This window comes from Athene cunicularia (genome assembly GCF_003259725.1).
Source record: "Athene cunicularia isolate RWA chromosome 10 unlocalized genomic scaffold, athCun1 chr10_part1, whole genome shotgun sequence".
In the NCBI taxonomy this organism is placed as follows: domain Eukaryota; kingdom Metazoa; phylum Chordata; class Aves; order Strigiformes; family Strigidae; genus Athene; species Athene cunicularia.
Window position 1 is genome coordinate 10,954,841 of NW_020799112.1, and position 23,760 is coordinate 10,978,600.

The 23,760-nt window shown below is 45.2% G+C and overlaps 1 protein-coding gene across 2 annotated transcripts in view; it reads left to right on the forward strand.

Moving 5' to 3' along the window:
* Positions 1–20,934, forward strand: part of CHSY1 (chondroitin sulfate synthase 1) — a 72,761-nt gene extending 51,827 nt beyond the window's left edge. For both annotated transcript variants that reach the window (XM_026856226.1, XM_026856225.1), the window contains one exon: positions 13,842–20,934. In XM_026856226.1, the coding sequence (XP_026712027.1) occupies positions 13,842–15,434 (1,593 nt within the window). In that variant the 3' untranslated portion in view covers positions 15,435–20,934. The remainder of the gene's footprint in view (positions 1–13,841) is intronic.
* Positions 20,935–23,760: the final 2,826 nt, after the last annotated feature.

Below are 23,760 nucleotides of genomic sequence, written 5' to 3' on the forward strand. Positions count from 1 at the left end.
GTCTTAAGGGTTTGGGCCACATCAGTTCCAGCTGTAAAACCTTTTTCTTAAAAATACCCCAAGTGTGAAATCCCAGACCTCAAGAACAGGCAGTACTTTTGTTGAAAATCAACGTAAAGCAATGAGCAATACATGTTGTGTAATTCACATGTGTCCATCTCCTCACCCATCCTGAGTAAGGCAGCAAAGAAGTATCCTTTCTGAGTTGATGGATTTAGTGGAGTTTGTATGTGATTTCTTTTAACGTGCTTCAAATTAGTCATGGTGCTTTATTTTGTAGGCTTCATTAAGCTTGTGGTCTGACCATATTGTGATAGTCACTCCTAGCAGTTTACTGAATACTAGTTTTAATATCCGGATGTAGATTTCTTCAATATCCTGCAATGCATTTTTCAGTGCTTTTCTGGATAATGCTAATACTAAACAGTCTGTGATGCTCCAGGCCCCCAAGCTACATTTTAAGGTTAGCATAATGATTTCCATCTTTCATCTTTGCGCAACACAGACTGCTATGTTTTGGGGTTTTTTTAGGACATAAAGTACCCAAAAGGAACATCTTGCTTAAAAAGTACTATAAGATGACATAGTGGTGCTGCAAGCTTGCCTCCTCTGGTCTGCTGTTGTGTCATCTTCTTTCTATTCTCTTCCTCTCTCTCTGCCCATCCTTTGCTCCTCTCTTCTTTTAATCTGTGGGAAATATCATAACAGTGCACTGTTTCCATGGAGAACAAAACGCTCAGGAGATTATCTCTGTATTATTCTGGCTTAAAGACCTGTAGAAACAAATGTCATTCCAGAGGGGAAAATAAAAGTTCTCTTTTGACAGTTTGCTGAATAAAAAGATAGAACACAATAGATTGGGCTCGATTTGTCACCTGTGTTCCTGTGGCACTACTGAATTAGTTGTTAAAATTTCCGTGAAGGTAGAAAACAACTGTTTTGCAAGTCAAGAGGTCAAACTTCCCTCAGAGACAGAGGGTTGTTATTCACTGATGTGTATTGAAGCAGTTCTGGACCAGGTGTAGATTTGCCTTCTCCAAACAGAAAAAAGCCTTTGAACATATTACCGTTGCCTTTAAAATAAAAAAAAAAAAAAACCTATCTCCTCGGGCATTTGACAGGAGGCCAGACCTCAGAGGACAGCTGAAGCGAGACAGACAGGTTTCTAACATCTGTTTCGGGTGGGTGGATTGTATTTGACTTTGGCGTTCACATCAAGGCAAGGCAAAGGCAGCAGAGGCACAGCTTGATAAAAATCACGGTCTGGCACCCTGCATGCTGCCCCACTGGCTCTTTGATTTCAAAAAACCCAAATAGCGATGGGCAAAACAGCCATGAAATGAGGGGTTAGGATCCTGGGGTACACACATAGATCTTTCTGCAAGCTTTAGAGAAAAATACTGGTAATGCTGGATTTGGCATCCCAGATCCGGTCGTTGCTATAGAGTATGTCCTTGACAGATGCCCTTGAGCGAAGTGAGTACCTTCCTCCCACCCTGAGCTCTCTGGGTGCCTTCAGGCCCTGCCAGATGAGCTGTGTTGAACAGTACTGCTATTTTAAGATACAAATAGTGTGTCAGTGCCCACCTTGCTTTCTGACACAAAGTGCTGCCCCCAGGGCTGAGTCAGCAATGCTGCCAGCTGAGCCTGTTTGCAAAAACTTGCTCTCAGTAGTGGTTTTAAAGCTGGTTGTCGGCTGTGAGTTGGGAGTGCACCTATTTGCTCATTGGGTTCATGTCAGAGCCCTTATTAGCTCCAGCCTAAAACCGCACTGAACTTGGGAACAACCTGCAGTTCAGATGATACAAGTATATCTCAGAAGAGTACTAAGGAAAATGCAGCAGAAAGTAGTCCTGTGTGTCCCTCTGAAAGCCCCATTGAAGGGCTCTGGCTCCCTCGTGGATGTGCCTTGGTGGGACAGCAGAAGAACACAGTGCCCATCCATGCACCCTGCCCTCCTGGGCCGGTGGCCGCCTGCGTCTGAACCGCGGCGATTTATAACGCCCCAAGGAAAGGAGTACCCGTTTCAATGCAGCTTTAAGCTGTCAGGCTGTAAATTGTCTTGGTTCAGGAGCTACTTCAAAGCAGCCCTGCCTTCCTGCAGCAAGGAGAGGGCTTTTTGGCAAACCCAGTGTAAGTCATTTGCTATTCATGAGTCGAATCCCTGAAATGTCCTCGATCAGCAACTAAAAATGGGTCATAAGAAGACAAGGCATCGCTGTCCAGTGAACGAAGCTGCTAACTCCACCAGCCTTCTCCATCTGTTGGCTAAAGCTGCTTCTGCTTTCTCAGCAGTGGCTTTTCCTCCCTCCCTGCCCTTCTAAGTTGTGCGCAGCAGCATCAAGCACCCACAAGGTTTCCTGAAGCAATGGGACTTTGATCCAGAAGATCTCCATGTTTCCCTGTTCCATTTCCATTGCTTCTCTCTCCCAGATGAGTGAAAAGGGTTGATGGGGTGAGGGAAAGTCACTAATGAAAATGTTAAAATTCCTCTAAGCTACCCAGTCTCCAAATCTAGAAGGGCTGCAGTGTTCAAGGAAGAGGGAAACACCAGTTGGATGCAGTGGAGTCTTGCTGGCTGCCAGGAGGATGGCGGGACCACGCAGTGCAGGGAACAGACACCAATTTTGGAGCCGGGTCTGCTCTCCCAAAACTGCACCTGGGGCAGTTTAGTTGCAACCAGCAGAACAAAGTGTCCTCCAGGTTGGAAGCAGAGTAACAAAGAAAACCCTGCGAAGGGACCAAAACACTCTTCAAGTATGTGGGGCTAATGTTCAAAAGAGAGTTCTGTGTGTTTTGTGAATAGCAAATCCTTCACCAAGCTTGGGAATATTTGTGGTAGTGCCAAATCTATTTTTTTCCTATACATTTTTTAACGGTGGCTGTTGCATTTACATTCAGCATAACTGCATTTATCGGTATCCACAGTTCCTACCTTAATTTAGGGCATTACAAAAGCAGCAGTTGAATATTCTTCTTGTCAAAGCCAAATGATGGATCGTGTACATCAGCAAAGCTTAAACACACCCGCTCAGAGTTGAGCCCCTTGGTTTGACAGACTGTGTGTAATGCAAGAGGCACTTGGTTTCAGAGTGCTGCAGAGTAACACTGCTTGTTACTTTTCCAAACTGTGCCAGACAGCAAACTTCCAGAAAACCTCAGACCATATACAGTTAGCCAGCAACACTATGTGAAATCTTTAACCATATTTGAACGAACAGGCTAACTTGGACACGGCAAGGAGGGAAATGCCAGTCTGCCTGACAGCTCGTTTTAATAATGAGAAAGTTGTTCCACTGACAGAAGGACAATAAAAACTGTGGCTGCGTATAAAGATGTTGCCTTTCTTCTAGTTCAGAGCATACATGAAACAGCAGGAGAATGGGCTGGTCCTAAACCTGTGCATGTGCAGCTGTGCTTTTTCCCTTCTTTCACTGCTTTTCCCTTCTTTCGCCACTTTTTTCTTCTTTCACCACTTTTCTTTCCAGGGTGTTGAATCTGCACCTACCTTGCAAACCCTATCCAAATGAGACTCCATTTTGCATTAGTAAATAGCTACTTTCTCCTAAAATGTGCCATATTTTAAATATGTTACCCTTGTGCTTTAGCAAAGCAAGTAATGAAAATAGGTGACCTTTGTAGTTAGAGCTATTAGTGCACAATACAGGGCATAAAAGTAAAATTCTTGAGAGTTCATCAGCCAATGAATGGGCAGACTTCCCCTGTTGATCCCCCTGTTAATCAAGGAGCTGTATCTTTTATAACCAAACTACTGTGGATTGCATATGTTTTAGATGGCAGAACTCTCTGAGGCAGAGACCTTGTTGTCTGGTTTTGGCAGTGCCACGTCTATGCTGGACGGTGTGCATATGGTTTCCAGCGATGAGACAAAGGGCAGTTTTTGCTTTTAAACTCAACACAGAATAGTGGGCAGACATTAAGTCCTGCGTGGTAATGATATGAGTGCAAGAAAAACACTTTCGCAATCATGGCATCTTGCTGTGGAAATTCTGTGTGCAGCAGCAGCATTACAGCACGATGCTCTTTACCATCTCAGCCTTCTAAAGCTGCGTTATCCCAGGGCTGGGGCTCAGCTGTAGGATCCTCATGGGCTGACTGAAACATGTGGCTTCTCCACATAAAACAAGGGTTTGTGGCTTTATTTCCCTCCCCTCCTCTGAGCAATTATTAAACAATTCTTTTGGCAAAAAAAGAATGTGCACGCGTTTAAAACGCACACTTCAGAACAATACTGTGCAGCTTTAGTGAACCCTGGAAGCTGTCATCCTGCGCTGCTCCCCGTGTGAAACCAGCTGGTGATTGAGTCCAGGCCCTTGTAGATGGTCTTGAAACCAGCTCCAGAAATGGTGGCTCTGGCTGAAAAAACAGATTGAAAATGAAGAACTGATCTGAGCTCACAAGCTGGTGAAAGAGGAGCAGTGAAACCATCCCTCTGTGTCACAAATGTTATATCGCCTGTATTGGGCACCAGTTCTGTGGGAGTTTGTAAGGAACTCCATAGCTTGTTCTTATTTTCCACCAACAGGAATAAAAGGAGATGATCTTTTAAATCCAGCTTAATTTTAGGAGAAGCAGCCAGATGATCGTGGACTGAGTTCCTACTCTGTTGCTGAGTGCCTTGGAGGGGCATCCTGCTGACACTGGTCCCGGGCAGGAAAGCCAGCACTGCCTCGTGCTGCCGGCTCCCCTCCCGTTTGGAGCAGGCCAGCCTTCAGCAGCTGCCAACAAAGGCAGGCAGCCTTGCTGCAGAAACAGAGGGAGATCATGCTCCTCACTGAGAGGCTTTCTGCTTGTAATCGCAGGTCCTGGTGCCTGGTGCTTAGCCACAGTGGCTCTTCCTAAGCTTGATGAGGTGGAGGGGTAGTGGGGACACCTGGGAGGGACAGTGGCCTTCAAACTGTGCTGAACTATTAACAGGGCTGGCTGGCAGACTGGGGGGACTTCTCATCTGAAAGAAGTCAGCTGAATTCCCATGACGGTCCTCATCACCTGCAAGCTCAGAGCTGCTGCATGCCCTTTTTGCTAAAGGGCTGTGGGTATTAAATCACTTGAAGTATTGGGTATCCTCATTGTGACCCTGCAAAAAGCAGTTAGTGGGCACCATGTTGGAGCACTCATTAAAATCCAAGCCTGGAGGAGAGATGGCTGTGCCATCTGGTTAACACAACAGCGATTCCGCCATCACCTTTGTGCTGTTGCAAACCAAGGCGACACTTGTGAGACGGGAGCAGAGCCGAGCATCAGCCAGTATGTCCACATGGATCCTACAAGGCCACATGGATGGAATGGTCCCACTCTGGAGGTTCATTTAAATGTTGGTTTGCTCTGTGTTTCAGACATCCCTGCCAGCATGAGGTGGAGTGCAGCTGCCACCTCCTAGGGACAGGTCACCACCAGTTTGGAAAGGGCTAAGGTTTCAAGAGTGTGTCCTGAACAATGTCCCTTGTTCCAGCTGCTCGCCTGGCAGAGGTGCAGCGCAGCAACACCCAGGAGAAACGGCTGTTGTGGCAGCTGGGAGGAGGGCTCGCTAGCAGATCAGAAATCTAATATATTCCCAGTTTTCTGTCAGTTTTCATTAGCCAATACGGATGCTGCTGGCAGAGAAGTGGTTTTACCATCGGTTATTAGGAAAGCATAAAGCAAACGGGTTTCTAAATGCAGTTATGAAAGATGCTCTGTCACGTTGAGGCTGTTACTGGCACTGCAGGTTCGAAGGGCTGCAGCTCTGACACAAGCAGTTCAGCAGTTGGCCTTGTCTTGGGGATTTTATTCAACATTTCCAGCTCCCCTCTCACCCCTTTCCAAAAGATATATTCCTGCCATGAGGGATCAGAAACAGCAAGCGTGGCCTGTTGCCATAAAGAAGGGAGCTATGTCCCTCATCTGAAACAGTGCTCCTGAAGCTGGAAGTGCCAAAAGTCTTGAAAATGAATCTGTTTTTTAAATAGACCCCCACCTTGTTTACACCCAGGGAAGAACTGCAGCAGTAGCTATTGTGAGGCCAAATCTTTGCCTAATTAAATTCACAGTAATCTCCTGTTAAGGCTCAGAGAGATTTAGAGCTTTGTGCCGATGTGACTGCTTCAGTACTGTCCTTCAGCCCAGAGCTGTGACTGTGACATTGTCTCCATGTAGAGCACCGAGTACCTACTTAGGGGTGGGGTTTCCTGAAACACCTTGCATGAAAAGAAAGCTGTGCTGGTGATGTGGGCAAGGCTGATGAGGCTGGAGATCCACTGGGGCCCATCCTTCCCCCAGGGTTCATGCAGAATCCCGTGTTGGCAGAGACCTGGTCTGGTGTGTGTTAGAAGATTGCTGCTGTCCCCAGCCAGTCTGGCAGAGAGGCTACACTACTTCATCTTTATTTCTGGTGTTGGACTGATGTTGAGATGATTCGTGGATGCCTAGGCTGCAGCTAAAGTTTCTCCAAGCAGAGGGTTTTTTCTCCATCCCCCTGTAAGCAGCAGCTTGTGGTGGTAGCTTTGCCAAGTGTTTTGGGACCAAAAAGGCTCATCATCCATCATGGCTCACAGCTCCTACAAAGCCACTGGATATGGAAAGTAGCTCCCCAGTAGGAATCTTTGAATTCCATGGACATAAGTATTTCTAAATGATTACATTACTGCCTCTTGAAAACACATGGTGGAAAATCACGCAGCAGCCCAGAAGAGGTCTTGTCTTCTCTAGTCTCTGCTCAGAGGAGACTGCATCCCTCTAACTCCGTTTTCAGCATCCAAAAAACTATTTTCCAGGGTGTCAGAAACTTTCTGCTCATCATCTCTAAGAAACTACCCTCCAAGGGTCATGTGCTGCTCCTCTGAAATCTTAACACTTTGCATGAGAAAGAGCAGACACAGACTTCCAAGGCTGTGGCTCTTTTTTTCATGGGCCTGTTGAAATTTGTAATGAAAACCAAGTTTTTCTTGTACTCTGCCTGTACTGCAAAGTCTAAAAGTGTGGAGTTGACAACAAGGAAAAGAAGTCCCAAGACGCAGTATGTTCGGTGGGCAAGTAATTTGGCATCATCCCTGTGTCTGGCCTTTAAATGTGTAAATCAGCAGCGAGTTACTGTATTCCTGGGTTTGTTTGGATCTAGGACAGCGGCAGTCCCTCTCTGCTGGAGAGGGAGAGCTGAATCATTTGCTCCATGGGTCAGAGCCTTAGCTAGAGCAAGGGAGAGCCATGTGCAGAACAGCACTTCGCACTAAAACTCGTAATTTGGAAATTTTGCTAGATACAAATTTTGAGCACACATTCTCAAGCAATAGCAAAGATAATTAGTCATTAGCCCCTATGATGTTCTGCTTCTTTAATAGCCATAGTGTAGAACTTTTGTTAATATTTAGTGGTGTTTTATTTGGTTTTGCTTCTGTTAGATCAGAACCTTTGGAAGAAACCCCTGCAATTGCATCCAGCTCTCCTAAGGTTTGCACAGTTAAATTGAAATGTCCTAAAATGGCACATTCTGTTTTATCTGGTTACTCCTAAGTTACAAAATGCTTTCAGGTTATATTCTGGTTTACACTTAAAAAATATAAATCTGTGTCTCTAGAGAAGCAGTTCCAGGCTTTATGGAGTGCACGGGGGCACCTGTGTAGTTTATGTGTCAGATATACCCAAGGGCGAAGGATGTTTTACTATATGGGCAATTATCTTCCTTTGAGAGTGTTATGTGACTGCACTAGTCTTTCTTTTTACACACCAGATCTGATTCAACTTGTCCCCCTTATCCAAAATAGGGGAGACCTGAAGAAGGAATCCTTGCTTCATGACTAAGAGGAGCCCAGGATCCTGTATCCTCGTTTAAACCAGGAGAGTAAAGCTCCATTTAATGCAGGGACAGGAGGAGGGATGTTCTCCTCTGCTTCGTAGCTAGAAGATCTCCATTCCCAAGTGATGTGGATTGCTCCCACATGCAGGTTTTGGGTAATGAGATCGTCAAGCTCAAGGTCAGAGGCGAAGTACAACCATGCCAGTTTTGAAGAGATATTCATTTTTGTGGGTTTTCTTCTTCCTGTTGCCAAGCTGGGAATACTTTAAAGGCTACTTGGTTTGAGAAACTGTAAATGAATAAGTAATTTTTAAGCTCTTCTACTTGCTTAAACAAGAGAGGATTGGGGAGAAGGACAGTTGTTTAATTAAACAGCTACTTGGTATTGTTAATAAAAGATTGAACTCCAACAGTAACTCTCCTAATTCACATTCCTTGGGAATTCAGTGACCTTGAGTTTGCTGTGCTTGAAACTTGCCTTAGATACTTGGCTTGCTTTCTCGAATACTTTGGAGAGGAGAGCGGTGCAGAAGACGCTGCGAGGCTCTTGAGTGAGACAGACGCTGTTTCGCTTAGTATCATATAAGAAGAGGCAATTGTGTTGTACAAAATAAACATCTTGTTCCAGAGCATGCCTGGAGTTATTGCACTCAGAGGTCGCAGTATATCACAGCTGGATCTGCCTCTGCTTCTCTAGCAATCTACTATGGAAATTTTGAGTACTGGGTTCAGAATGTCCAGCTGATTTTCTTGCCCCTCTTTAATTTTTGAAACAAAGCAAATGCGAATCAGTGGCACATGATGAAATTTGTGTGAGAAGTAACTCGTCTGAGGAATCACATCATTTAATCATGCCCCAGAGCTCAGGGCTTCACTTGCCAGCTGAGAGGGAAGTCTGATCTCCTAGTGCCGAGTGGTGTTTCCTGCATCCTTTCCTGTAGTGGCAGCTGGGGAGGTTACAGGGATGAACAAGTGGCCAAGTTCACTGGAAATGAGTGTTTATGCATGACTTCCCAGTGTTTGTCTCTACCATAATAACTCTGCCCAGGAGTGACTTCAGTCATGTCAGTGGTTAGCTGTGGGATCTCACATAAAGCATCGGGATTTAAAACAGAAATATCATGTTAATAAGAACCCTGAACACACAGAGATGTATCCAGGGGGGGTCACTGCAGTCTCTCTTTCCACCATAGGCCAGTCAGCAGTAAATGAAGACCCACTGCTGCTTTCCATTGTGTCTACGTGCAAAATATTTTATCAATTTAGCTATATTGGCGATTTTAAAAACCAGAAAACTAGTGATCTGTTTTGGTTAATCAATCCAAAGTGGCAAAGCGGTGTTAGTGCAGCTACAATTATTTCATGCAGTTACTTGGGATATGGGTGCAAAACATCTTTCATTTCACTTCAGCCAACCAAGAGGAACTTGCCCCTTGCACCACTGCGGCTGCACCTCTGGAAGGAGGAGCAAGGGGGAGATGGGGACGAGCACCCTGCGTAGTTTTGGCAGCAGAGCTGTGGAGCAGGGTAACGGCTGTCCCGGCGCCTGCGTTACTCCCGAAGGAGAACAGCTCTGTACCAGCTGCGGAGAGAGACCTGCATGCTCATCTCCCCCCAGCTGAGCTGCTCATATGCTAGGTGACATTAGCCATCTTTAGAGCTTTTAATTAGTTTGGCTTTGTATTTAAAGCACATCTTGGGCATTCTGAGACCTGCCGTACAACATGTCCTGTCCATGATTGCGTTTCATGAGACTTGTGGGGCTGCGCTTTCTGGGCTATGGTAGTACAATCTGGAGCTGTGAGAGAAAGCCCTTAGGGGCTAATCTGTGGCTGCGGGCCAGTTTCTGCATAAACTGGTCTTATTTTTAAAGTCCATTTTCTCCAGTACACTTTTTTTGGCCTGCAAAAGACTTCTTCATTTAAAATGAAGAACATAACACTCTCTCCTTTCAGTTGGTCTTTTGGACATGAGCCAGTAGTGCCCACAACAGCTGTACCACAGTTTAAACATTCAGTCTCTAATGGTTTGGGGAACATTAGGGTTTTTAAGGCTTCAACAGGTCTAGAGTAAATAGTGGTCAATAAAGAGTAGCTCTTCTTTGTATCCCTACTCTCTCAGTGCTCTGCACTAGAATAAAGCATGCTTAGAATATAATCAGTGCAGAATTAATATCCATGAAAGGTTCTTTTTTTGAAAAGAATCATAGAGAAACCTGTTTCACTAAAAGAAGAGTTTGCAAGAGTTCAACTCACAACAGTCTGGTAACAGGCCTGGGGAAGTTTGCACGTAATGTCTGTTAGAGACGTGCACGTTCTAGGCTCGTGTCACTCCCCACACGTGTGTTTAATGGCTGCTACGTGGGAGGAACAAATAAATTACGGGTATTACTTTCTGTGTCGTCTTCTCCCACCCACCTATTAATGATGTACACAAGAGGTAATTACGATTTTTTGTCTTCCTTATGGCTTTCTGGTATTGCGTGGAGTCAAAAACCTGTGTGTGCTAATAGGTAATATTGAGCATAATGTTTTGGACTCCGGTGAGGTAGAAACTACGTTAGCAGTGATGGGCGAGTCGGGCATTGCCCTTGTTTGAGATTGAACCCAGTGCAGAGGACTAGCACTGCCGTAATGATTTAAGCAAATTAATGTTGGTGGAGCTGTCAAACTGTTTGGAGGGAACTGCTCATCTCTTTCAAATTCTGTAGATGGGGATGAGAAAATGCAGTCCACATGGGGCTCCTTATTGTGAAGGGAAGCCCACGAGCATCACAGCACTTGTGCAGCATTGGGTCAGTGTCTGCAGGTGCCTTGGCCCAGGAGGGGTTAAATTGCTCTGTTGGCTGCTGGCCACTTGGGCTTTATTTGCAGCACTTTCATGCCATTGTGCAAAAATGTTTGTAAGTCATTATACTCTCTGCAAGGAATTGATTAACACCTTCCCGTACCCTTGGGTGTGTTTCTTACCGGTGTGGGTGTACACTGGGTCCAGGCCGGGGTTCGGGGCTGCAGGATGCTGACACGTCCCCTGCCTGCTGCCACTTGCTGAGTGCGAGGAGACAAGAGGGACGCTGGAGTAGGAGAGGGGGAGACTTTATAGGAAAAACAATGACAGTGCCAGCCTTGCAAGGCATTCTTCTGAAAAAACAGGGTTATATAAAAGCCTGGCTACTGTGGTGCTTCTCATTAGTTGCACTGCAGGGTTGGCTGGAGTGCAGGGTTTGTTACAGTTGTCACCTTTTTGGCTGGAGCAAGGTGGCCATTAATACATGTTTCAGTTGTAAATTGCTTTGCTTTGAAGCACCAGTAAAGTCTTGCTGAGGTATGTTTTATCTTCAGTTTAGTTTTTGAAGATAGCTAGTTTGTGGAAGAGGCAAACAGTAGTACTAAAAGTTCAGTAGTTAACCAGCCTAGCTAAGAGGTTACCCCTGCATGGCAAGCCAGAGCTTTAAAATACACTTGTTAATTTTATTTGGGGCCGTTTGCTAGGAGTTCATATCTTTACTTCCACTGGGAAGTTTCATAACATTTTCCTACCCATCAGTATTCTATTAAAACTTTGTTGTGTAATCTAAAAGCTTTTCTGCTTCTCATGGTTTCCTCCTGCAGCTAATTCAGAATGCCCTAGATGGCAATTTTGGAATAAATGCATTCAGGCTGTATGGTCTTGATTTTGTTTTCTTATAAATTCAAAATGAGATTTGAAGTTAAGTCCTATTGTCAATTTTCCTTTAAATAATAGTTGCTGAATGACATGATTTTTTTTACCTAATGTCACAATACTCCTGGGAAAGCCTGTGCCTATAGTTGTACTGTAGCTAAAATGCCAGTGAATTCTGCTACCATACACATTTAATACTTCTCATCCTAGATAGAGAGAGAGAGTTGGAGAGGATAAACCAGTGGAGTCAGTAAAAATATATGTGTGGGTCCTGCAGTGTTGAGCTGGTCTTGTTCTTGCTGTGTGAGCTCTCAACTGTAATAAATTGTACTTACAGGACTGACCATAAGTGGGTAGGATTTGAGGTCTCCTGGAGCCCTTAACAGAAGCAGCGAGGTTCAAAGTGGACAAAAAAGAAAGTGTTATTAGTAGAGGAAACAAAATAGGGGTACAAATGAAGAACAGTCTTCGGGTGAGTGGAAAAACATGCTTCTCAGGAAAACATGAAATTCATTCAGTCTGGGTAACTCTGAGCTGAACATAGGATTAGACCAACTAACCTCTGCCTGTAGCACTCTTTTAAATCTTGCATGACTTCTAAAGGGATATACATCTTGACAGGCAGTTCGTCTGTGGCTTGCCAAGAGGCCATCGCCAAGATGTTCTCCTTTGGCTGCGTTGCAGTACGGGATCTATCTAATAAGAGGCAGGCTCTGGCCTGAATTGCTCACAGATGGCATGAAAGCAGCAGGAGTCACTTGGGGGGGAGTGGGCAAGAAAGTGAACTTGAGCAGGAGAGGAGAAGGGGTGGCGGATTGAAAAAACCCCATTGAACCCATGAAAAAAATGGCCTTTCTTTCTCAGTCCGGCTGAAATTCCTCCCTCCCTCCTTTGAAATGAATTACGTTTGTTCAGATTAAAATCCGTGTGAGCCGCTTCAAATAAACGCAGCTTGCTCCTGTGCTGACCACAGCGATACGCTGAATTTCGGGTTTCAGTGTGTGCACATCTGGTTTGTTAAGATAGCGGCAATTAAATCCAGGTGTAAGTTTATCCCTTAGATTCAGTGTCTGTCCACAGTAATGGGAAAAATGCAACTGCAGGCCTAATAAAACAGGACTTCGGCTGGGTCTGAGCAGCTGGTAGAAGCATCACTTGCACTGTCTGTTAAAGGGAGGCTTTCTGTGCCTGTGATTTTCCTTTTAGTGCTCTGTTTAATTGCCATCATATTTGAGTCATTCTCAGTTCTGTTCATCTTTTGGATTTTAGCTCTCTGCTAATCTTTATGGCCCTTTTTATGTGTGCTTTATTGACTATATTACCTATAGCAAATTCTGCTGCCAGTAACATAGATTGGATCCTGTTTGGAATGAAGCTGTCCTGTCAGCTCCTCTGGCAGGTTGATGGCATCTGTGTTGTGACACAGAAAGAGCCCGTGATCTTTTTAGGTGTCCGTTGTCTAGGCTGGTATATAACTTTAGCCTTGAGGTGTTTTTTTTTTCTCTCTCGGGTTAGGTTTTTTTTCAGTTTATTTTCCATGTATCATCCTGGTTTGCACATGCCTTGCATTATATCAGCTACTGCCTGAGCTACTGGAAACTGTAAAGCTGGTTTGTCTGCTTTTCTTAGGCTGTGGCTTTCCATCAGGCTCGTGAATCTAATCTCAGCTCGCTATCTTCTTGTTTTGAAATATCATTTTCACTTTAAGGATGCTTTTATTCTAGTGTACATATGCATCCTGCATTACCTGCTTTCTGCAACCGCTGCTAGGAATCTCAGGCGCATTTTACTTTCTTTTGACATTTTAAAAGGACAGGGGAACCGTAGCTTTGCATTGCAGCACTTGAAATAATGTATTTGGCAACCTGACTAAAACATTCAGCAAGCTGGATTTTTAATGCCTAAACAGCATTTGGGTGTAACGGAAAAGGTGTCGTCACACTTGCTTACTATGTACATGGCATCCTTTTTTATTGTTCTTTTATTATTCTTGTTAAAGCCCTTGGGAAGCAGATGAATAGTAAGAGTTTTGTAGCAAACACTTCATTTTGTTTTTTCCTGGTGATGCTATGTTGTTGTGAAAAAATGAGCTTACAATCTACTTACTGCTCAGTTGTTTGGCCGACGGTGATATCTCTAGAATGGGCTGTAGTAATCCCAAATCCACGGTCGATGTTTCTTTCACCAGTTTACAATGAATAATCCTCTTAATTTCCTTGAATAGCAGCTGGTATTGCTACAACCTGTGCCTAAAACCAAGAACAGTTTATTCAGAAAGCTGCCTGGCCCTGCGAGCGAGGAGTTTTCTCCCTGCGGGAGGTTGCGTGGGCTAACTTTCACAAGGACAGCACTGCCAAGACGCTAACTTCTCCTTTCTCTCTTCTAGATGCAGCAGCTGTTTTATGAAAATTATGAACAGAACAAAAAAGGTTATATCCGAGACCTGAGGAACAGCAAAATACACAGAGCCATAACACTGCACCCCAATAAGAACCCCCCGTACCAGTACAGACTTCACAGCTACATGTTGAGCCGCAAGATAGCAGAGCTGCGCCACCGGACTGTACAGCTGCACCGGGAAATCGTCCTGATGAGCAAATACAGCAATACAGAAATCCACAAAGATGACCTGCAGCTGGGGATGCCACCCTCCTTCATGCGATTCCAGCCCCGCCACAGGGAGGAAATCTTGGAGTGGGAGTTTCTTACAGGAAAGTATTTGTATTCGGGTGCTGACGGGCAGCCCCCTCGGAGAGGAATGGACTCTTCTCAGCGTGAAGCGTTGGATGACATTGTTATGCAGGTCATGGAAATGATCAACGCCAACGCTAAGACCCGGGGGAGGATCATTGATTTCAAGGAAATACAGTATGGCTATCGCAGAGTAAATCCCATGTATGGAGCAGAGTATGTTCTTGACTTGTTGCTTCTCTACAAAAAGCATAAGGGGAAGAAGATGACCGTCCCCGTCAGGAGGCACGCGTACTTGCAGCAGACGTTCAGCAAGATCCAGTTCATGGAGCACGAAGAGATGGACGCCAAAGAGCTGGCCAGCAAAATTAATCAGGATTCTGGATCCTTGTCTTTCCTCTCCAACTCGCTGAAGATGTTTGTTCCCTTCCAGCTCAGCCGATCAAAAGTCGAGAGGAAAGAACTCAAAGACAAGAAGATCAACATCCTGATTCCTCTCTCTGGACGTTTTGACATGTTTGCAAGGTTCATGGGGAATTTTGAAAAGACATGCCTCATTCCAAACCAGAACGTCAAGCTGGTTGTCCTGCTTTTCAATTCCAACTCCAACCCTGACAAAGCGAAGCAGATTGAGCTGATGAGAGATTACCGCTCCAAATACCCCAAGGCTGACATGCAGGTTTTACCGGTGTCAGGGGAGTTCTCGAGGGCACTGGCTCTGGAAGTCGGATCTTCTCAGTTCCGGAACGAGTCTTTACTTTTCTTCTGTGATGTTGACTTAGTGTTTACCACAGAATTTCTCCAGCGGTGTAGAGCCAATACAGTTTTGGGTCAACAAGTATACTTTCCCATCATTTTTAGCCAGTATGATCCAAAGATTGTTTACAGTGGAAAAGTTCCTAGTGACAATCATTTTGCCTTCACCCAGAAAACAGGTTTCTGGAGGAACTATGGCTTTGGTATTACCTGTATTTACAAAGGTGATCTTCTTCGTGCAGGTGGCTTTGATGTCTCCATCCAAGGTTGGGGCCTAGAAGACGTAGACCTGTTTAACAAAGTCATTCAAGCTGGCTTAAAAACTTTCCGAAGCCAAGAAATTGGAGTAGTTCATGTGCATCACCCTGTTTTTTGTGACCCTAATCTTGATCCAAAACAATATAAAATGTGCTTGGGGTCCAAAGCATCAACTTATGGGTCCACGCAACAGCTGGCTGAAATATGGTTTGAAAAAAATGACCCAAATTTTGGGAAAAGCAGCAATACTAATGGCTCAGTGAGGACAGCCTAATGTCCAGCTATGCTGGAAAAGACTTTTTTTTTAATTATCTAATTTATTTTTGGGAAAATGTTTTTTGATAATTCACTTTTAAAAGACCACACAGGATATATTTTAGAAATCATCGTTGTTTTCTTACAAAGCACTCGTTTTGAGAAGAACAAGGCCGTTGTTTTTTTTTTTGTTGTTGTGTTTTTGGTTTTGAACAGAACTGTGATCAATATTTGCCTTCAAACAAAAAAATTGTTTAAGAGTTATCTGACTGATCAGCGGAAATCTGACTTGAATTAGAATTTCCTTATGAACAAAAGATTGTTTCTTACCTTTTCCATTGCTGTCTTCATTGCTGGGATTCTGTAAATTGGGACCTGAGCGTGCAAGCCAAGTGACAAAACGGTGTATCTAAATGTTTTGTTGTGATGGCTACAGTGCAAAGATTCCGCTTCTTTTGTTAAGGATAGCCATTATTTTTTAAATTGCGTTAGAACAAAACAAATCAGTGTGACGATGATAAGGGTATTAATCACAGATTTTTTTTTTCCAAATGGCTGATTATTTCAGTTTAAAAATACACTTCCACTTATTATGGCCAGACGACTTCAAGGGAGGGAAGAAAGTAAGCACAACCTGCTATCCCATTAGTCCTTGTAGAAATTTTTGTCTTATATATTTGGTCCATATATGGACGTAATGTTTTAAGAATCCGTGGTGGGTTCTGTGTATTATCCTCAACCGCTGTCCTGTCTAGAGCTGAGACGATGTGATCAAGAAATGCCGAAGCGTAATAAGGGAGGGGAAGAGGATGGGAATGCGAATCTTGCAGCAAAGCGACAGTACATAACGAACAATTAGAGATCCCTAACGAGAACTTTTAAAAATCTTCTATACTGAGTGTACTGCACCTGATTGCATTGATATTGTTCAGTCGGTTATGTGATGTTAATGGGAACAATTATTACATTTGATTACTAGTTTTGTTTTGGGATTATTTTTTTCTGTATCTGATAGACTGTTAATTTATTTAATATCCATTGTTTTAGGTTCTTGACCTTTCCTTGAATATCTGTTAGTCATTTTAATATTTTATATATATATATATGTGTGTGTAAATATATATATATATATTAGGAATGTATTGCATCTTCTCACTGATAAGGTAGTGTACATCATACTTGCAGTAAATGATCTCCAAAGATTACTTTCTAAAATATTTTTTCATGAATCTTTTTTCCCAAATTTCTTTTGACATTTTTGGAATGACATCAGTAAGCTTAGGAATTTTTTTGGTATTGTAAGAGGAACTGGGGATGGGGAGGCCGAATACAAGGAAAGTGTGATCCCTGTGAATTAACACCTAGCAAGGTAAGAGAAAAATACACAAAATAAAGTGCCTTAAAGCCAGAAAGGGAGCCCTTTACACTGAGACTTAGACAGTGAATGGACATTGTCATTGGAGCAGATGATCTATTGGGACCTACCTACCTGTAAATATCTTGCTCAGCAGAAACAAAAAATAAAAACCAGCGAACAATATATTTTTCTATTGTATCCTCCAGCACCATTTCTTCTCATTGCTCTCAGTTCCACTTTGCCTACTCTTTGGGAGGTGAAGACTAGTGAAGGAACAGAAAAAATTGATGCATAGGTTGTTGCCATGTTTGAAGGGATCTTATGGAGTAATTGCTATTCCAGTAGAAGAAATAACCATTGTTTACATGTGTATGGAATATGAACTGCAACTAGTGTAGAGTCGATGTCTTATATAATGTTCATCGTTTTTTGGTGACAGTCCCAAGGATGTAGGTACTTGGATGGATTCAGTGCATGGAAAATATCTCTCTCTTTTTTTTTTTTTTTTTTTTTTTTAAGACTTGCTTCTAAGATGCAATAAAGATTTTTTATTTGCAATCGGAGCTTCTCATGTCGTCTGCCTCAGTCCATATCTCTTCAAACAGCGTAAGCACAGCCGCGAAGGTAAAGCGGTTTGGGGAAGTCCAGGTGAAAGGATCTCCCTCTTACAAAGGGTTTTGACCTCTGTTTTGTGTTTTGGCCTGGAATAAACTTAATGCCACATACCTTGGCTCCAGGGAAAGGGAAAACAAACCCGTTCATCAGACTCTGGTGCACTCTCCTGCCGCTGCCTGCACTGATGAGCTGTGTGACTCCCTGGGGCAGCTGGTCGTCTCTAACAGAGGTTTTTAAGTTTTTCCTCGTGAAAAGATTAAAAGTGTTTTTGCTGTCTGAAAGCATCCATAACTATACATTTTAAATGCATATGATGACAAGGCTGAATAATTTAGTAATGTTTTGTGTATTCAAAACCACAGTAAAAATAATTATTAAATGTGTTGAGCGCTTATTTTTAATAGCTCTGCCAGTCTTATCACAGTCGATTAATATTGGTGTGAGGGTTTTTTATGTAAAAATTAAGTCTCAAAGAATCTTAGGGATTACTGAATTATTTCTTCACACAAGGAAAAGAAAAAAAGTAAAAACAACTAGTATTTGTGGCTGCAGAAAAGAGCTTGAAGAATATGAACCCTAGAGCACTGTACCAAAAGACAGGGGGAAAAGCCCTGTACTTATACTGTATTTATTAACATGATTATGTAGGACTTTTTTTAGCCCATAACAGCCGGTAAAAACAGAATGCATGTAAATGGAAAAAGCCATTTAATGAAAAGCACCCATCTGGTATTGGGTTTTTTTGTCTCTGTTGCCGCAGTTCTGATTCAGTTACCAAATCTGTCCAACAGCATTAAAAGCAGGTTTTACACCAGGCTTGCAGGCAACTCCTGAGGCCCCACATCTTAATTGACCACATATTTTATGGACTCACAGCTTAAAAGTAATCCATTTTAAAGCTAAATTTCAAAATATAACTGTCTATGATAAATTCTAACCTTATAAAACCCATTTTATGCTAAAATAAGTGGTATGTGCTGCCCAGGTTGTAAGGAGCTTGACCAGGTGGAAGTCATTGGCTGGCAAGTGCTAGCCCAGCCTCTGACAAAAATCCCTTTTGGGGCTGGAACGTTTCATTTGCAGTTTACTCCGGTTGTTTGTTTCGAAGAGAAGTTTGCTTCATGCCGAGAAGTCAGTTGGTGTTGGAGAACCCAGGAGGGTTTTCCTCCAATCCATTAAGAAAAAACAAGGTATGAGAAAACGAGATGGTGTCAGCCTGAAATTGAAGAACATGGTGACCAAGAGGCATTCGCTGAGGTTTGCTTTATATTGAGATGCTTCTCTTCTGCATTAAAACAATTTAAAATGTGAGACATTTCTTTTCCCTCATTCTTCTAGTGTATGCAGTCTGTGTCAGATGCCGTGCTGTGGGCACACTCACAGCAATGCAACTCCCACCCAAGCAGAGCTTTGCAGCCCTTCAACACCTTTTCTGGACACCCATGGGTGCCATTTCCATCTTCCTGGGGCTCACGGTGAGAGACGTGGGGTCCTCGCCCACATTGGCTGCACTCGCCCTGGCCCGTGGCTCGCAGTTGGCAGGTTGGTGGCTCTGGAGGGCTTTGGGGGCCCGCTGTGGCAGCTGAGCTGTGGCAGGGGCCATGTCCCACCAGTGACTGCTGAGGGACCGTGTTCTGAAGCACAGATGGGGTGACCCATGGCCATCCTCACTCACCCTTCAGGTATCTTTGCTCCCTGGCCCTGCGTTGCTTGTCGAGGGCTTGGTGTCCCCACGCCAGAGCTCCCTGGGGTCTGACAGCAGCTCAGCTTTGGGTGGGTGATCACCCACAGATGGTGGAGCTGGTGGCCAGGAGGGGCTGAGGTGAACATCGTGGGGGTCCTGCAAAGGCGCCTAAAGCCAACCTTGGCCCTTCCTCCTGGTAGGGATGTTTGTGGGGTAGATTGGAGAGCCTGGCTGTCCCGTGGGCTGTCGGAGAAACAGCCAGAATCACTGTGAGCCTCAAGCCGGTGTGTCGAGACCACGCTTGGCTCTTCGTTCATGAACGTTCATCAGTTGCTGGAGTTAAACGCCATGTGAAACTTCAGGGGGGGGCACCAGGGGATTTATTACCACTGCTTTCTAAAAGCACTTCCCTCCCAGCAGCTCATTTCTTTGCTCAAGGATCAGTGATGGCAAAAAGAAGCAACGGAGACGGAAAGCGTGGGTCCGGGAAAGGCAGCGCTGTACTTTCAGTGACAGTCGTGCTTGATGCGGCTATTTACAGGTTAAATATTTATATGTAACTTTGCAGAGTCACAGTCCATGGAAGGATTTCAAGTTTTGGTCCTTTAGGCACAGTGGGGTTTTATTGCCCTGAAAAATCAGTGACCAGCTCCAGCCTCCGCGCAGCTTCCCTGGACCTGGCTGTACGGTTCCTTTCAGCAAAATCAGCAAGAAAGTCCTGCTGACCCCAAATCTGCTTAGTCTGAGTTTTTGTTGAAGCTCTAACTTTACATTGCAAATTATTAGCCTAAGTTGTTTCGCATGAATACTTGCTAAAAATACTCTGCTTCCACTGCCAGCCTCACTCAAGAGCTTTTTGGAAAGAAAATCTTTCAGAGGAATTAAAAATGGAGCAGGTTAGCGCCTTGCCTGGGGCGGATGCTTCCAGGTTCCCCCGGGTTGTTCCTCCTCTGCTCTGGGATGTGGTGATGTCTGGGCTGGTGGGACGCTGCCCACCTTAGGACCTATTTTAAACAAATGCTTTTGTACCCAGGTCTGCATGCTCTCAGTGTGAGTTACTGCGCTGACTGGAGCAGATTCAGGGTTTTTTTGGTCCCAGTTGGAGCTCCATGGAGCATGGGCAGCCTTGGAGACATCCGAGACTCCCCAGCCAAGGCATGTTGAGCTGCAGTGCAGCCGCATCCCAGGAGGTTTCCTTCCCCCACTCTTTTACTGGATTTCACCTGGCTGCGGTTGCCAGAAGCGCTTTTATTCCTCACGTCCAAACTGCTGCTGACGCTTTCCCAGGTGCAAGAAACCCGTCTGCATCCTTTCCAAGCTCCAAAACCCATCTCCCGGCTCTCCTCCAGCCCAGGGATCTCTACCACCTTTTAAATCACATTTATGAGCAGGGTGAAAAAAATTGAATTAACATCAAAAAAATAACAGACTGAATACTGGGCTGGCTGTATTTACTTTCACACTTTAATTCAATAAAAACCTCAACTTTAATTGACCTGAATCAGCTCCAACATTTCCAGTGTGCTGGGCTTGAGTGTCTTAGAAATTGGGGATCCCCACTGTGCAGCTGAGGGTGCTGGGAGGACTTTGTCATGGTCCTGCTACACCCCTCGCCCGCTGTTTTAGGAAAAAAAAAAAAACGAACAATACCTTTGTGCTCCATTGACTTTTTAATAAAGGGATCATACTAAGGGCACAGTTTAAAGTAATTCCACCATAAAACAAACTTCCAGAGCAAACACGCTGCGATATGGGGCAGATAAAGGCTGTTTGCTTCGCTGGCGTTGGCTCTGCGGACAGCATTCAGGCTGTTCAGAAATGAAAGATGGTGGAGCCAGGGTGGCTCAGGGTAGGACTTTGACGGCGCTGGAAATTTGGAAAGCCAAATTGCCAAATTGCCACAGACATGCAGCCTCGAGGGTCGGGTGTGTGTCCTGGCTGGCTGCCCACTGCCAAAACCCACTCTTTTGTGGGTCCCCTGATGCTGAGCACCTGCCGCAGGTGATCTCATCCCCATCCCCAACCCCATCCCTGGCATCATCCTCATCTTCATCCCAATCCCCACCCTTATCCCCACCCTCCCCAGATCTCATCCAGGCTGCTTCCTCCCCACACAGCAAAGGTAATTAATGTCCAAATGCAGATGGTGGTTGGAAGTGTGAGTCTCAGTGGGAATGACTTTTTTTTTTTTTTTTTTAATTTCAATATTTTTTAATTGCTTTTTCTCCAAGCAGCTGTGAGCCATGTCAGGCGCCTGTGCAGGAGCTGCCTCAGCCCTTGGTGCAGTGGGACCTTTGGGGTTAGGGGGTTCTCCCTGGGTTTGTTTTTGGAGGCAGGAGGGTAGCAGGGATGGATACATGCTGCCCTTGGATGTGGCAGCAGCAGTGCTTGAGCACCTCCCGGGACTGGCCCCGCTGCCTGCCACAGCTCCCCTGGAGAATTTCTCTGCTCCTGGGTTCATGTGAAGCTCTCAGAGCAGTTTCTGAGCAAAGCTGAGCTGGTTTTCACACCGCTATTGTTTTCCACTGCCTTGTGGGCTGTGGCAGAGCTGACTAATGTCTGCTGCTGCCTCCTCCATCAGAAACCAAGTAGAAAAGAGGAGCTGGGCCGTGTTTACATAAGAAAACCAGGCAGGTTTATATATTTGGAAAAATTTGGCACAATTTTAAAAGTCCTGTTCTCGCATGGGGCCCTGCTTGCTACAGCCATAAGGGGCAGGCCATCAGTGTGGTGGCAATCAAAGGGAAACCCCCTTTCCCAGAGGTCAGCCCAACAAGTCCCCAGAGGAAGGTTTATTTGGTCTGGAAGACCACGCTGAAGTGTTTAATAGTGTGGAAACCGGCCCAAATTGCTGTTGATGCAATAACCAGACTCTGGGGTGACGGTGTGCAGGGTTGGGACACCCATCCTGTACATGGCGTGGGGGCTCAGCCCCAGCATCACAGCCCCACAGCCAGCACCCGCAGCCAGACCCCGCAGCACCCACCGGCAGCTGGTGGGGGGCTTTGTGCCCAGCCAAACACCTTCCTCGGCCATGCTGTGTAGAAGACCCTATTGTCAAAAGACAGAGGGGAAAAAATAAAAAAAACCCAAACCAGGATGACATTGTATAGTAGAGCTTCCAATGGGTAATTTTTTTCACAGGGAGTGTGGCCCCATGGCAGGATGCAGCTGCCTTAATGCTCCTTTCAGTCAGCACATCCCCATAAAGTGCCAGTGTAGGGCCCTGGGGCTGAACAGGGACCCGCAGCCGCAGGGGAGGGCCGGGGACAGCAGGTCTGGCTGGGAATGGTGGCAGTGCTGGGGTCCCCCATCGGTCTTCTGTCCCCTCAAACCTCCAAGCCCCCATCCCTCCGTCCAGCGCCGAGTGCTCACAGGGTGGAGGAAGACTCGCCCAGTTCATGTGGGCACCGCAAGCGCCTAAGGGAGGCTCAGCCCCAGGGCCAGGCCGTTGTTAGCGGAGCTGCTCGGGCAGGGAGCAGCGGAGGGGCAGCGCCTCGGTCACGGCACGCTGCCGGGCTCTGGGTCACCCGGACGGTGGCACCGAGCGAGCTGGTGCTGTGCCAGGGCTCCGCCCGTGCTGGCAGGGGAAGGAACAGGAGGGTCACAGCTTGGCATGAAGGAGCAATTAGCAGAACCTGACGGTCAGAGGAACTTGATGAGGTGCTGCCGTAAACACAAAAGCACAAAAAGATGAGACATAAAAAATGAGGGACGAGCTCAGCAGAGAAGCATTCTGCCAGGGATGGGGGGAGAGGGACCCAGCTGTGCAAACCTGGCTGGAAATCCTTTCCTCCAGGAACGGGTCTTTCCTAGGGGATTTGCTGTTTGGTTGTTGGGGGTTTTTTTGTTTGTTTTTTTTTTTTTATTTTGGTGTCATTTTGTTAGGTGTTGGTGATGAAAAATAGCCACCTGCCCTGGCAGCGCAGCAGCTTTCTCCTGGTAAAACAAAGCCAGGGCCAGTGTGCTGGTTAAGCCACCAAAGCCCGACAGTGCTGCCCATCCCACCGCCATGGTCTTGGGGTAAGCTGAGGACAGGCCGGCAGCCCAAAATAGTCACAATATTTCCTGTCCTTTAAAGTTTGCTTAAAGAAAACTAATTTCCTCTGTCCTTTCAGTAGCAGAATACAAAGCAGCAAGCACGGCCCCTTTCCCCACATCCCTTAAAAAAAAAAAAAAGTATCACCTTATTTTTTCCTTAGTCTGAAGCCAAGAGCCCTCAGTGCAGTGTGGGACAGGGGAAGCATCCAGCTGGTGTGTAAAGGTCCACCTGCCCCCATGCTTGTCACCAGGGAACAAGAAGGGGATTTTGCTCTAATATATTACTTTTTTTTTTTTTTTTTTTTTTTTTCCCCCTGCATGTTGAAGGTAACAGAGAAAGGAAAACAAAACAAAACAAAACCCAAACCCAAACACTTGCATCATCCAATGCTCAGAAAAATGTAGCTGAAAATGGAGTTTTAAGGCTGAAAAGCACAAAGAGCTGCCCAGGCCATTGGGCAGGGGTGATCGCAGGGTGTTTTCATGCTTGTGCTGGTTTTTGGCAGCAGCATGAAGGGGACTGGGGCAGCACTGTGCAGGGCACCTATTTTCTGCCAAGGTTATTTCACCTGGCCAGGACTGGAGAAACTTTTAATACTGTTAAATTGCCCTTTCTGTGGCTTTCTTCACAGGAACACCTGGATTAAC